Source organism: Arvicanthis niloticus, chromosome 23 (genome assembly GCF_011762505.2).
Source record: "Arvicanthis niloticus isolate mArvNil1 chromosome 23, mArvNil1.pat.X, whole genome shotgun sequence".
Lineage (NCBI taxonomy): Eukaryota > Metazoa > Chordata > Mammalia > Rodentia > Muridae > Arvicanthis > Arvicanthis niloticus.
In genome coordinates, this window is record NC_133430.1 from 32,975,572 (window position 1) to 32,990,772 (window position 15,201).

General features: G+C 45.5%; 1 protein-coding gene across 7 annotated transcripts in view; it reads left to right on the forward strand.

Annotated features, from left to right (window-relative positions):
* The window catches only part of Dpf3 (double PHD fingers 3), a 270,465-nt gene that overhangs the window by 64,610 nt on the left and 190,654 nt on the right, over window positions 1-15,201 (forward strand). The window contains exon 1 of one of the 7 annotated variants that reach the window (XM_076921763.1): window positions 4,217-4,434. The exons of the other annotated variants lie outside the window; for them this stretch is intronic. Coding sequence (XP_076777878.1) covers window positions 4,409-4,434 — 26 coding nt within the window. The 5' untranslated portion in view covers window positions 4,217-4,408. Of the gene's footprint in view, window positions 1-4,216; window positions 4,435-15,201 lie in introns of those variants that run through there. 7 annotated transcript variants of the gene reach the window in all.

Sequence of the window (15,201 nt, forward strand, 5' to 3'; positions counted from 1 at the left end):
GGAGGGGATGAAGCAAACACGGAAATCCAGGCTAGGCTAGCAGGTGGCGGGTGAGGGCAGACATACTGAGACCTGAAAGTGTCCCTAAGTCGCCAAGACCACTCCTAGCAGCCTTTGTTCAAAACCACATTTCTCTTCCAGTCAGGATGGCTCCAGAACCATCCCAGACAACACCAAATCATCCCAGGAATTTTTCCAGGCGTCGAGCCTCAGGCAAGGCTGAGGGGGAAGACATTCCTTTCTTGCAGACCTTGTGAGAGCCACTTGTGCTGGAGTTTACTGTCCTTGGAAGGTTCACAGGACAAACTTAGGGATGCCTGAAATTGGTCAGAGGAGATAAGCATTGGCCGTTAGATACCTGGGCTCCCATAAGGCATTTCACTGGTCCTTTCTTTAGCCTTCTTTGATGTACAGGAATTACCGCTCCTTCTTTCTGTCCAGTTGCATCACATTGCGGCTTCCCTAAGGGCTCAGTTTCCCCCTTGCTGGAAGGAAGCAGAACATTTTCTGGGCTCCCAAAGCGTGTTTCCAGCTGGGGGCCTGGACTAGACATTGGCTCTTTTCTAGCTTTTGAAATATGTACCACTAGGTGGCTGTCCCAAAAAAAAGTAAGATGCTTCTTAATCTGTTTTACTATAAACTAGTACACAAGGTCCACAGGATTTTATCATGTATGTTAAAACCAAAACCCAAACCAAAACCAAACACACACGCCTCACTTTCCCTGTGTTCACAAGGCAACTGCTTAGTGAGAGTCCAGGGGGAGGGAGGAAGCAAGAGAGGATTCTTAATCCTGGGAGCAGGAAGGAGTGCAGAAAATGCCCTGGGAACCTAAGATTCCCCTGGCTCATGTCAGCGCACAGCAGCCCATATACAACCCTGGGCAAGCTTCCTCCTTGCTGCCCGGCTTATCTCAGCCTCACAGTCATGGGCTCACCAGCCTGGAGTCTCTCTGGATGTTGGCCAGGCCACCTGGGGATGGTGAAGAGCTGAGATAGGGACAGGGACTCACGTCCTTGCACGTTGGAATGAGGCCTCCCACTTTCCTGTCCTTTAGATTTTCCTCCCGGCATTGGGAAGTAGTCTTTCTGGCTTCACAGCTCTAATCTTTGAAGAAGGGAGGCCTTGATCTCAGGTCTGCAGGAGGCCGTGTCAGTGATGCAGGTGATCCGAGGTGAGCAGACAGAGACCGAATGATAGCAGTTGTACTTTCTCTTTTGTTTGGAGACAGGGTTTCACAATACCTAATTCAGGCTGGCCTTGAACTCTTTATGTAGCTTGGGCTGGACTTCAGCTTGGCAGCCCTCCTGCTGCAACTTTAGGGCTCAGTTCCAAATCCTGAGATTTCAGGCTTACGCCAACAAACCTGGTTTAGGTGTCACTTTGAAATCCCAGCTGCAGTCCTGTGACTTTAAAACTTTTCCTGATTTCTCTTTTCCTAGCTAACTTGGATTTTATGAGGAACGGGGAGGCCTCTGGAGTGAAGCTTCTAGCCTCATGGGAGCAAAGGATTCTGGGAAGCTGAGCGAGGCCATCTTGGGATCTGGAGCTTGTACTGGATGTGTGGGCAGGCAGGTGGCGCCTCCATTATTCTCCTATTTCACCTTTTCTCTGGGTTGGCTTTACAGCTATGATCTGCCCTCCCCTGCCCCCAAGGTTTCCCCTTCAGAACAGCTGTAAAGGTCACAGCTTGCTTTTGAAGATAGGTGGTACTGATAGAATAGTTTCCATTCTGCAGACAAAAAGCTGAGTTGTACCTAGCATTAACTCCCTTCCCTCTTCCTCTTACATTCTGCGATGTTCCCTGACCCAGGAGGAAGTGACAGAGAGACCATTTATGACTGGTCACTCAACAGGTACTTATTCTCAGTATGTTTGACCAGTTACTCATCTCTATAGCCATCTGTGGCCATTATTACAAAAACCGAGCTTCTCTGATCAACAGGGACAACAGCACTCTTCTGTGGGCATACATGGTTATTTAGAGGGTGATTTGATGGGCGCATCATGTCAATTTAGCCAAATAACAGAAGTAGCTTCTCCACTACAGCCTATGATCTCCCCAGCTTCAGGCTTTCGACTGGATTTGTGATACTAGATATGAATTTTGTCCTGTAAATTAGGTATCAGATTTAACCAGGCAGGAAGCAGTTAGTCAACCCCATAATAGGCTTGCCATGGATGTACCATTGACTTGTCATGCTTGGCCAGTCAGAATTATTACACAGAAAGACCATAGCTGGGTAAGTCTCTTCTTCTTGGGAATTCTCCCCCAGGAGCCTGCATACCTCTGAAGGCTAGTCAGTAAGGAGAAAGCTTCCAGCCCAGGTCCAACCTGAATTCTTCATGTCCTGTAATCAAGGTCTGTGGTGTCTTTGGTAATAGGTAATTAGGTAATAGGGTCTTTCCCACTAGTTCTGGTGCGGAGCTAATAGCAACGACAACTTCCTGCATTGTTTTGGGGCCTCGGGGACCTCCCTGACCAAGTAAGTGATAAGGAAGCGTCCCACCTCTGGCACTGGGATATTTAATAACCTGTGACTCCTGGTAGCATCTTTATCCACCCATATAGGGCACTTTTAAAAAAAAATTTATTTATTATATGTAAGTACACTGTAGCTGTCTTCAGACACCCATATGAGGGCATCAGATTTCATTGCAGATGGTTGTGAGCCACCATGTGGTTGCTGGGATTTGAACTCATGACCTCTGGAAGAGCAGTCAATGCTCTTAACCACTGAGCCATCTCACCAGCCCTGGGGCACTTCATTAAAATATGTTAAAACAAAAAGCAACACAACAAGCTTTTTTATTAGTATTTCAAATACCAGATTTCTTTATGGCACCCCACCTCCCTGCCCAACTCCCTCTTCCCCTTGTTTCCGTGTCCAGAGTTGTATGACTTCTTTTCCATTTTTTTTCTGGTAATGTCCTAGGGTTATAAATTTTTATTTATTTCTTTTCTCTACTCAAAAGTTGCTTTTCCAAGTATCCTAGATTATATCTTTCATATTTTAGTTTTATTATAAAGGATGATATAAAGCCATTTTCACCGAAGCACACAGTATACTTTGAGGCTACTGCCACCCTTATGCTGCCTCCTTCCCTCTCTTCCCCTCCCATAATGCACCTTGTTTTCTTTTTATTTGGTAGTATACCCACAGCCCCACCTCTCTTTATTTACAGTACCAGCAGTTTGAATCCAAGGCTTTGAATATGCTGAGTAGATAAGGGCTCTAAGAGCTATAATACCAACCTGCACATCTTACTTTAAAAAGGTATTTCAAGTGTGGATATGTAACTTATTTAATTTCACATCTCTTGATAGGCAGTTAAATGATTTTCAATTCTTACCTCAATGGAAAAAATTGAATATGCTTTCCCCATACATGTTAAGTCATGTGTCCATGTTTAGTTCATACATGTAAAGTCATCTGGACTTCTCACTTATTTCTTAAGTTTGTATGTAATATGAGTTGGATGAGTTGAAAGGTATCTGTTATGTTCTTATTTGTTGTTTTCTTGGGTATTTGTTATGTTTCTGGACAAACATTGATCTCTGACTGTTTTCCTGTTTTAGATTATTTATTTTTTTAATTGAAAAAAATTAAGTGTATAGGTATTTTGTCTTCATGTATGTCTGTATACCACATGGGTGTCTGGTGACCATGGAGGCCCAAAGAGGGCATCTGATCCCCTGGGACAGGAGGTTGTGAGCCTCTATGTGGGTGCTGGGAATTGAACCTGGGTACTCTCAAAGAGTAGTCAGGACTCTTAAATGCATAGCCATTTCTCCAGTCCTCTAATTCCCTGTTGGTATAAATGAGTCAGTAACAAAAGATGTATGTATACTTCTGCTGCATGTCTCTGCACATGGAGGCCAGAAGTCAACATTAGGTGTCGTCTTCAGTCTTTCTCTACTTTGAGAAAGAGTCTCTCACTGAAACTGGAGCTGGCTGATTTGGCTAGAGTAGCTGACCAGTGAGCCCCAGGGATCTGCTCGTCTCCTCTTCCCCAGCTCTGGGATTACAAGTGTCCCCAATCATACCTGGCTTTTGCAGGGGTGCTGGAGAAAGGAACACACATGCTGTCATGTATGGACAGGAAATATTCACTGAGACATTCTGCTGGCTCCTAAATATCCTCTTTTGATTGGCTCATTTCTTATCATTCCTTTGTGTAGTTTCCTAGAATTGGCGTAGCTATTCTGAAAACTGTTGTATTATTAATTTTCTGTTAATGTGATAAAGAGCCGTGACCAAGGTAACTTGTAGAAGAGAGACTTTGTTATTTGGGATTACGGTTCCAGAGTGATGAGCCCGCCCATCACCACAGAGAGGCAGCGGCAGCGAGTGGCCTGGATGGCCACAGAAGCAGGAAGCTGAGGAATCTCAGCTCAACAGCAAGCATGAAGCGGAGCAAGCTGGAAATAAGGTGAGGCAGCAAGGTCACACCTCCTGAACCTTGTGCTACCTCAGGGGAGATGAGTGACAGGGTCAGCTGCCCTCTTCCACCACCAGGGTTAGCCCAGGCAAGGTGAAGGGCCCACACTCTGAAAAGGTTTTCTTCTTTTATTCATTCATCTTCTCTGTGTATGAGTGTGTATGCACATGTATTAAAGTCAAGGGACAACTCGCAGGAGTCTGTTTGGCTGTAACAGTGTGGGCTCCAAAGCTCAAACTCAGGTTGCCAGGCTTAGTGGCCAATGCCTTTACCTACTGAGCATCTCACTGGTTCTCTCTCTCTTGTTTGTCCTTATTTAGTTCTTGTGGTTTAGTTATTTAGTTCTGCATTGTTTAGTCTATTTATTTACTAATCTCTTCATGTTCTGTAGAGCAACTTCTGGAGATCTTTATATATTGAGGAGATGGACGTCTTGTCAGACACATGACAAACAGTTTTACCTTGTTCAAGGCCATTCTAATTTCTGTATTGTTCCAGTTTTAGTTTATGTGTTGCCAAAGTGAGGGCTTTCTCCCCCCCACCCCCCCCCCCGCCCCCAAGGAAAGGTCTCACAAAGTGTAGGCTAATCGTTACCACTACAAGAATAGTCAAGTTCTGGGATTCCATATGTGCATTGCTGTGCCCAGCCTCACAAAAGGTTTTAAACCAATATTATACTGTTAGAGTTTACATCCAGCGGGATGTACTTTAACCTACATCTTCTAGGAGTTTGGAAGACGTATTTGTCCGTTTCCTATGTAACCATAACAGGATCTGAAAAGTTCTCTTGTGCCTCTTTGCCGTCAGCCCTACTTCTAGCTTCAGTCAACCATTAATTTCCTTATGTCACCCGAGATGAGACTTTCTGGATCTAAAGTTATACATACACAGAATCATATAATATGTATCCTTTTGTATCTAGTTCATTTCACCCAGCCTCCTCTTCTCTAAGACCTGCATTTCTTGTTGTATGTTGGTAACGTATTTTCATTGCTGGGAGCATCTCATTAGTGGAATGCACTAACACTTTTTAATCCACTCACCACAATTTTTATAAGTTCTACAGCTAACAGATAGGTGATCTGTTTCCAGCTTTGGAACAGTACGGTTTAAGTTGGGACATCACCTATACGTGAGCCTTTCCTCAGAATGAATTCTTGCCCTCTTCCTATGGGAGTGAATACTTAGGCATGGAACTTCCCAAGGCATGTGACTAGGGCATATTTCTTTATTTAAAGTATTCATTTTATATTTTCGTGTGTGTGTGTGTGTGTGTGTGTGTGTGTGTGTGTGTGTGTGTAAGTCTGTATGAGTTATGGGTGTCCCTGGAGGCCAGCAGAGAGCAGGGGATCCCCCGAAGCTGGAGTGACATGCAGTTGTGAACTTTCTAATGTGGGTGCTGGGAAACCTACCTCTCTCTCTGTAGAAAGACAGTGAGCACTTTGAATACCACTTCTGCTGCTGGTTTTTCTCCAACTACCGTAGAGTTTCCCAAAGTGGTTGCACCATTTCACACTGCCCCAGCAATGCATGCTAAGCATATTCATTTGCTTATTCATCGCTGTCTTCTTTTGCAAAAGGTCTGTTAAAATATTTGCCCATTCTTTTTATTGGCCCATTTATCTGGTTGAGTTGTCACAGTTCTCACCCCCCTCCTACCCTCCATGAGACAGTGTCTTTCTGTGTAGCCCTGGCTGCCCTGGGACTTGCTCTGGAGATCAGACTGACCTCAAACTCAGAAATCCACCTGCCACTATCTCCTGAGTGCTGGAACTAAAGGCATGAGCTCACAGTTCTTTATGTATTGTGGATACATAGGTCTTCAGTCTATATGTGTGTTTATGAATGAACTTCCTATGTATATATGTATTCTGTATATAATACATACATAGACTACTTTCTATTAGTTGGCCTGATTTAAAAAAAAAAAAAAAACCTCTTTTTTACAGTGTCTTTTAAAAGTTATAGTAAAATATAACATTGGAGGTGTGTTTCAATGGTGGCGCATTTGCCCTGGTTTCCATCCCAAGCTCCTTACAAATGAAAAACAGAGTAAAGGTATTTTAATCTTGCTAATTACATAATTTATTATAATCAATTATATTTGCACTGTTGTGTAACCACACCCTATCTGTAACTATGTCTTTGAAAAAGCAGAATTCTAAAATTTTGATGAATTCCAAATTAGACTTTTTCATTTCTAGTTTTGTGTATATATGTGTGTATGTGTGTGTGTGTGTCCCAAGACTCTTGACAACATAGATATCCTGAAGACTTCCTACAATACTTTCTTCTGGGAATCTTATAATCTTAGTGTCTTCTTCCACCGAGTGGATCCGGAGGACGGAACTCGGGTCAGGCTTTGGGGAAAGGGCCTTTACTCACTGCGCTGTCTTGCCAGTCCTAAGGTTTATATTTTAAATGGAGAGCTGGTTAAAATAAATAAGACTCATTGGATATTAAGCTTGCTGCTAAGTCTGATAAACTGAGTTTGATCCCAGGGCAAGGAGAGAACTTACTCCTGAAAGTTGTCCTCTGACCTCTACCCGCATGAGTCCCTGGAATGTATGAACCCCCACTTCCCAAAACAAACAATGGACAATGTTAAATAAAAAAATAAGTAAAATAGCTATACATTAGCTATTAGTCATCCTTATTAACTTCTGATAAATTCTCTTATGGCATAGAAATTATAACCCTTGTCAGTAATCAGGTAGATATTTATTTGTACAATCCATTGGATATTTTCCCCTGGGGGTTGGGTATAGAACCTAGACTAGGGTAAGCACCTACTACCAAGCTACGCCCTTACCTCTGTCTACTAGACTTTTAGAAATTGATAAAGAAGCAGTGTGATTTTTTGATTCACCTAGAATCTGTTTGGGCTTACATAATAGTTGCTCTTGATACTTCATATAACCGGATGGGAGGAAGTGTGCAAGTGTGGTCAGTGCATGAGGTGTGAAAAGGGGCTGGAGCTAGGTGCATAGATCAGTTAGTGACATGCTCAAGCAAGAGGACCTGAGTTCAATGCCCAGCACCTAAGTAAAAAGGTGTCATGTGTTTGTGATCCAAGCTCCTCGGAAGCTGAAGACTGGGGACTCGTTGGCCACTCAGCCTGGCTTAAATGGTGGGCCCCGGGTCTCAGTGACAGAACTTGTCTCAGAAAGCAAGGTGGATGTCTTTCAGGGAACACTGGAGGTTGACTTACAGCCCCCACATCTACATGTACATACATGTAGGCACTCCTATACACACAGGAGCGTGGGCACCCATACCCCTTAAAAAATAAACGAGGTGCACTTAGCTTGTGTGGGATGGAGCCATCCTGTGGAGGAGCTGAAGAGCTCTGAGGGTCCTTGCATCTGTCCAGCGGGTGTTAAGAGGTCCAGCTGTGCAGCTGGGAAGGTCCCTGCTTCTATCCAGCGGGTGTTGTGAGGCTTGAGAGGAGGCTGGAATGTCCCATACTATCCCATGTTAGCATCATGGTTGGTCTGATTGGAGAGACACCAAATGGATGAGGGCTGACGGGTGGTGCTAGCACTCTGTCACCTTGAAGAGGGACTGATTGCTGAAAGATTGAGGATGAAATTGGGGCAGGGGTGATGTGAGCAATTGCCTGATTTCTGAATAGGTAAAGCTGAGGGGAGGCATTGACGATTTGACCTTGCGATTCATGTCGGGATGTTGCAGAGGCTATCTCTGCTTTAACTAGAGCTAAAGATAGCAGGAGGAGAAACTTCAGAGATGAAACGTAAGGTAAATGACGATCATTCACTTTTAGAGAATATTAGCAACACTGCTTGAGAAGATAATCAGAAGCGTCTCTCCTTTTTGGTTAAAGCATTTTAAAGTCTGCAAAGTGCTTGTATGTGCTACCCTTTTTTTTTTTTCTTTTTAAATTTGCGTTTATTGGTTTTGTTTATGCATATGTCTCATAAATGTAGGATCTCATGGAGTTGAAGAGGACATCAGGCTGGCTTGGAACTGGGATTACAGGTGGCTGTGAGCTGATGATGTGGGTGGGTGCTGGGATCTGAACTTGGGTCCTCCGGAAGAGTAACAAGTGTTCTTTGTTGTTTTGATACAGGGTCTCTCTGTGTAGCTCTGGCTGTCCTGAAACTCACTATGGCTGGCCTCGAACTCAGAGATGTGTCCACCTCTGCCTCCTGAGTGCTGGGATTAACGTGTATGCCGCTACACTGAGTGTTCTGAACCACTGAACCACCTTTCCAGCCCCAGTTTTCTTTTTCTTGCTTTTTCATTTATATGTCGTGTGGTAGGCAGGGCAGGGTCCGATGTTTTTCATCTCGCAGATGAGAGGCTCTGCCATGGCTAGGAGGTGGCCTAGCGTCTGTTCTCTAAGATAACAGGCACTTGTGGTATCAGTGGGGTGGGGTAAGATTCTCACCTAGGCTTCTACCTGATCATCTTTTTGACAGGGTTGATAATATCTGCACCATTAGTCTTAATGTTGGGGGAAGGCCATATAAAACAACCTAAGTGAATGAATGCCAGGAAACACAAAGCGGGGAACAGACCCCAGCCTTTTAGAGGCTGTACTTTCTTTGTACTGTGGCCGGGGATCAGATGGCTGCAGGGTGGGAAGATGGAGAAGTCCAGGGTCATGCTGATCCAGATTTATGTTGGTGCTGGTGCGGTACACAAGAACAAAGGCATGTGGGAGTGGGGTGGAGTGCTGGCCTCCGGGACTTCATGGTGTTGCCCACGCAGCCTGAGGCTTCCTAGTTAAGGCAGGGAAGAGTAAGAACTCACATGGACCAGAAAACCTCTGTGTTTGGATTCAGAAACCTTGGGGTTGTCTATGATTTATTACATCCTTGGACATACTGTGCAATACTTGATTTCCTTGAATTTTATTTCACTCTTCCTTTTTGGTTGTTGTTTGTGTTTTGTGTGTGTGTGTGTGTGAGTGTGTGTGTGTGTGTGCGTGTGTGTGTGCATGTGTGCACACGTGTGCAGCAAACCTGTGAATGGAAACTAGCAGTTGATGTCCAGTGATTTGCTTTTCCACTTATTATTGCTTTTGTTGTTGGTGAGACACGATCTCTCCTTGAAGCTAGAGCTCACCACTTTGGCTAGACTGCTTAGCCAGAGTCCCCTGCCCCTGCCTCCCTAGCATACGGTTTATAGACATGCTGCACCATGCTTGGCCTTTTATGTAGCTGCTAGGGAGGCAAACTCCCATGCAAATGTTTGTTCAGCGGGTTCCTTAACCACCCAGCCACCTCTGTAGGCTTGCTTTTGTTTTCAATAGTGCCGGGATTCAAACCCAGGCCCTCGGACATGCTAGACAAGCACCCTGCCACTGGGCTGTGTCCCCAGCCTTCAGTCTACTCATCTTGGAAATATGGAATGACTTGTGAGTTTCCACAACTTGCTGTGCTCCTGTACACAGCCTAAGTTAAGAGAGAGGAGGATGGGAAGTATCGCTGTTAGGAGAAGAGGGGCCACGAACCTCTAGGAGTTGTACAAGGTAAGGAGACAGATTTTTCTCAACCCTCTCATGGAGCTAGTCTCTCTGACACCTTGATTCTGGTCAAATGAGGCTGACATTGACCATGTGGCTTTACAGATAAAACCTTGGTCTTGTTTTAAGCCATAAATTTGTGGGTATTTGTTCTAGTAGCAAAAAGAAGAAACCTAAGAGAGCAGCCTTAGAATTCACTAAGCTTATCACGTGAATGGATGCCATCTTTGGCATGGCTGTACCATAGCATGTGTATCCATTCATCAGCTGATGAACATTTGGAGTGTTTCCAAGTCTGAGCTGTTAAGAATGATGCTGTTGCAAACATTCGCATACAGGTCTTTGTGTAGACGTGTTTTCATGCTTCTTGAGAGCTTGCCCAAATGCCTAGGCATGTGATTGCTGGCCTCAAAGTGCTCATTTAACTTTATAAGGCATCGCCAGATTGCTTTCCAAAGTGGCAACCCCATCTAGTGTTTCCATCAGCAGGCCCCGAGAGTTAGTTACACTGTATCCGAGCCAGTGTTCCGCGTTGTCAGTCTTTTTATAATAGACGTTTAATGCTATCTCACTGTGATTTTAATTGCATTTTCCCTAATGACTAATGATGTTGAACATTTTTTTCCCATGCTTTTTGGCCATCTGTAGCTCATTCTTTATGCAATGTCTGTTCAGTTCTTTTGTCTATTAAAAAATTGGGTCATTTGTCTTATTAAATTTTAGGAGTTCTTTATATATTCTGACTAGACATCCATTATTGGATATGCTTTCTGCAAATATTTCCTTGCAGTCTGTGGCTTGTGTTTTATTTTGATACTAGTGCCTTCCAGAGAGCAGATGTTTTAAATTTCGATGAAATCCAACATTGCAGGGGTGCCTTTCTTAAGGAATTTATGTCTAACTTACGATGAACAAGATTTTCTTCCAATTTTTTCTTCTATAACTTTTATAGTTTTAGCTCTTACATTTAGCTCTCTGACTGAGTTTGAGTTAATTTTTCTGCAGAGGATGAGGTAAAGGTTAAGGTTTATGAAATTAAAAATATTGAGATGTCTAGCTGGTTTGGAATCCGGGTAATACTGGCCTCACAGCAGGTGCTTCGTCTTGTGGGGATATAAAGGGAAAATCATATCAGCGCTGGGAATGCGTTTCCTTTCCTTTTTTCTTTTTTCTTCTTTCTTTGAGACAGGCTCTCATGTAGCCCAGGCTGGTCTTGAACTCACTACTCCTGCCTCTGTCTCCCAAGTGCTGGGATTCTAGGTGTGTGTTACATCCCTGGCCCCTCCACGTGTGACAAAGACAGATTGATGAGCTTATATGACAAATACAGACTCCCAGCTTTGGGCTTTTGAAAAAGGCATAAGGCATGTGAAGTCTACATGAAAGAGGAGACACTGAAAAAAGGCCTTTGTGGGGCTGCAAAAACACAGCACTGGGTCACCATTTAAATAGTAGGCTCTAGAATGTTGTTCTCTCCTGGGGAGAACACACTGTTTGTGTCCTCATGGGATTGAAAAACAGAGTGGTCTTATTAAAAAGAGACTTCCAGGTAAGTAATTTCAAGCAGGTGGAGGAGGGGGGATGAGTTGGGTGGGCAGCAATGGGTGTATTAGGTTAGAGGAGATTCCATGAACTCACTACTGATGGTTGGTTGTACATGCATATACCTTTGTCTTCCCAAACCTATAAACTGTCACTGAATTATATTGTCCCTGTAATGAATGTGGTGTTTAGAGGGAGGAAGGAAGGAAGGAAGGAAGGAAGGAAGGAAGGAAGGGAAAAGAGGGACCAGCTTGCCTAGACCCCACACCCCCATGCTTTGTGCCCAGAATCCAGCCTTTATCACCTCATCCAGATCTCCCCAGCTTCCCAAGAACAGCTTCATCTTTTCCGTGTTTGCAGATTAAAACCCAAGACTCAGAAGGCTGGGCACCCGTTGCCATGTTGAGGCTGAGGTCTCTGCTCCTGGCTCTGGGTGGATAAACTATACCATCTCCAGCTGCAGTGAGGACACTTTATTTAGGGAGACTGGCACAGAGGCAGGGGCGGATTGCAGGCAGAGGAGGGTTAGGTCTGGCTGGATGTTTGTGGGTTTGTTCCGACTCAGCAGAAGCACTCTGTGCTGCTGACTGGGAGCTGGCTGTGTGGTTGGGGTTTGCAAAAGAGTCTGAAGATCCTTTTGCCAGAGGGGCTTTAAAAGTTGCAGCTCTCAGCAGCAACTATCAGCTGGGATTTTTTTTTTCTTTCTCCTCCAGATTGAATCCTGGCAGGGTTTTATTGGCTTATCAGTTCCCAGGATGACCCTCCTCCTTCTTTACCTGTGCAGCTTCCTGTCACTCACTATACTTCCTGTCACACAGTGGCCCTGGGAAGGACTCTTCTCAGCAGTGCAACCACTTGGCCCTGTTCTCTGCTTCCTCACTCCCCTGAGTGAGAGGTGTGAGTTCACCAGGGATGAAGGTGTACCAGGATCTTGTATGGATTCAGACTCATGGGTGAGGGCGCTACTCTCCTCTCTGTGTTATGGTTTGAGCCATTCTCAAAGGATCCCTGCAAAACAGAGTGCAGTGTGTCTGTGGAAACCAGTACCCTGAATGGTGGGAGTTCCTATCCTCTACAGGACTCATATCCCTAGGCCCTTTGAAGGGTAAATGCACTTCCTTGTCTGCCTCTAAATATGTCATCTTATGCTTTGTTTGGTCATCATGGCCCTGCTCCTGCCAACTTAGAAAAGCTGAGCCAGGGCCAAGCCTGGCTGCCTGGTCTCCTGGACAGCATTGCATGCTGCTTTGCGTCAGCAGAAAAAGTGTCCCCTGCCAGTCACATTCTAGAGCACACTGTCCCTCGCAGCCCTAGCCTGAGAGGCTTCTCTGTGCTGCGTCCCTGCTTGCCCTGCTTGGTCTCGCTCTGCCTACATTACCGGGTGCCTCAGGGATCTCGAAATACGGCCTGGTGGCCCAGTGACTTCAGGGGCTGTGCTTGAGGTTGGCTTTCCATGCCTGTTCCTCCTTCACAGGGTTACCAGGGGTGTCACCTCCAAGCTCCTCCCAGCTCCCAAAATACCAGCCCTACCTCCCAGCACTGCCAGAAAATGCTTAGCACATTAGCGGGTTTAGCTGCAACCACAGTGACAGACACTTAGGAGGCTGCAGAGGCACACAGATTTCATCGTGAATTCCTTCCGGCACCTCACTATTTTGACAACACAAGGCAGTGTCATTACTAGGAACCTGGGTGGTAGAAAGGTGGGGGTGGGAGTGTGGGGAGCAAGAGGAGTAAGGAATCCTGAAGGGCCTGCGACTGCACCTGCCTCTCATTCTGCTGCGACTGCATCTGTCTTTAGCAGGCCTGTCTGGCGGACCTCCCTTTGGCCTTCTGGAGCTTGCTTGGAGCAGGTTTTGGATCCTAACAACTGCCCCCCCCCCCATAGTTGCTTCAGCTCAGTGGCTTCTCTTGCACGGGAGACAAGAGGCTCCTAGTCCTGCCAAGGAAGCAGCCAGGCAGGCTGAGAGCGGCAGTCTCAGGGAACAGCCTCACTCCCTGGAGCCTCTGCTTTTTCTCTGCCATTTCATGCTGCAGGCTCTGAAGCATGTCTCCCAACTCTCTAAAACCCCGTCTTCTCATACGTAAGCCGGGCTAACATGGCCGGCTCTCCCTACCTCCACGTAAGGCCTGTCATCTGCAAGAGACAGATCTATGCAGAGGCGTCAGGTGAGGCACACTTGGATCCTGTGAACTCCCGAAGAGAACATGTCACGTCTTGTTTACTGTGAATTCTCCACGATGTCTAGTTTAGTGGATATAAAGGAAAATACGCGGGCTTTCTAGAAGTTGCCAGCGGACTCCATTGATTGGTGTGGCGAAGAACAGGAAGTTCTGGATGTTTTAGTGTGCAAGGGCTGCTGTAACAGACAGCACTGACTGGATAGCGTAAACACCAGGAATGGACACAGAGGAGGCTGGAAAGCAAGATGTCAGCTGTGTGGCCCCCCTGGGGGCTCTGAAGACTGCCTGTTCTCTGGCCTCTCCCAGCTTCTTCTGCTTTTTTTCAGTATCCTAGATCACCCTCACAGGGCAGTTCAAAAAGGGTGTCCAAACACCATTTTAGTTTTAAAGGAAGACACCAATTGTTCCTGAATTTTTGGAGTTTTTGTGTCCTAGAAATAGTTTGATTTCCCAAATGGCTATAATAAAATGTAGTTATTCCATTTGTCTCTTAGAATCAAATGTAGTACCAGTTTATAATTTTCACCTACTTCTTCCCTCCCTGATCCCTGTTTGTTTGTTTATTTTTAAGACAGGGTTTTTGACTATCTCAGGTTGGCCTTGAATCCACCCTGTATCCCAGGAGACTTTATATCAGTCCTCAGCTTCCCGAGTACTGGAGTTATAGGCATCTCCCAGCATGCCCTGTTTCCTACTTCTTTTCTGAGCTCTCCTCCTCCTGTGCATCTCTGAATCATGGATGATGCCAGCTGATGTCGGGTTCATATCCTCTTCCCCTTCTTGGGCAATACATGTTGTCCTGTTCCCTGGTGTCACTTCAGTGCATATCGCTGGCAGGAGAGTCCCCCCTGCCCCCAATCTGTGTGTGTCCCCAGTTGACCTAGGTACCAGCCTATCAGTGGAATGTTCGGGGCTGGAGCCCTCCAGCACTAGTGTGCTGCTGGACCATCATGCTGGTTGATGATCTCTGCAGGACCTGGTGCCATCTTGTCTGCCGGTCCTTTGCTTTCAAGGCTCCATGGCTATTCATCTCTCTACATGCATCTTCCCAAGACCTTTCCAGTTTAGGAAGCTGGATAGAGATGGAGGACTACCCTGGAAGAAGAGGAGAATCCTTCCTGTGAGCCACAGGGATTCTCATTGTTTCTTCAGTTCTCTTTCTTAATAATCCCAAGAACTGGATATTCTCACTAGCTCTGTCTTACAGAAGGTCATTTTGGGTTTAGAATGGAAAGGTGAGCTTTCCTAAGCTACACCATGAGGGAGGGACTCAAACAGTCATTTCTAACACCTCCATTTTCTCCTGTGCTTGAGGAATGCAGACAGTGGCCATTCCTGTTAGTTGCCTGCAGAGCTTTTTAAGAAGTTATATTTCAGGGTTCCTCCAATCTGCTGAACCACCAAAGAGTTGGATAAGATCAAGGATCTGTGTTTCAGGCCAGCCCCTGGAGACTTAGGTTATACACACGGGGTGAGGCCCACTCATGTCCTGTTGGGTTCCTCCTACTCTCTGTTCCATTCAGCCTGGGGAACCTGCAGTC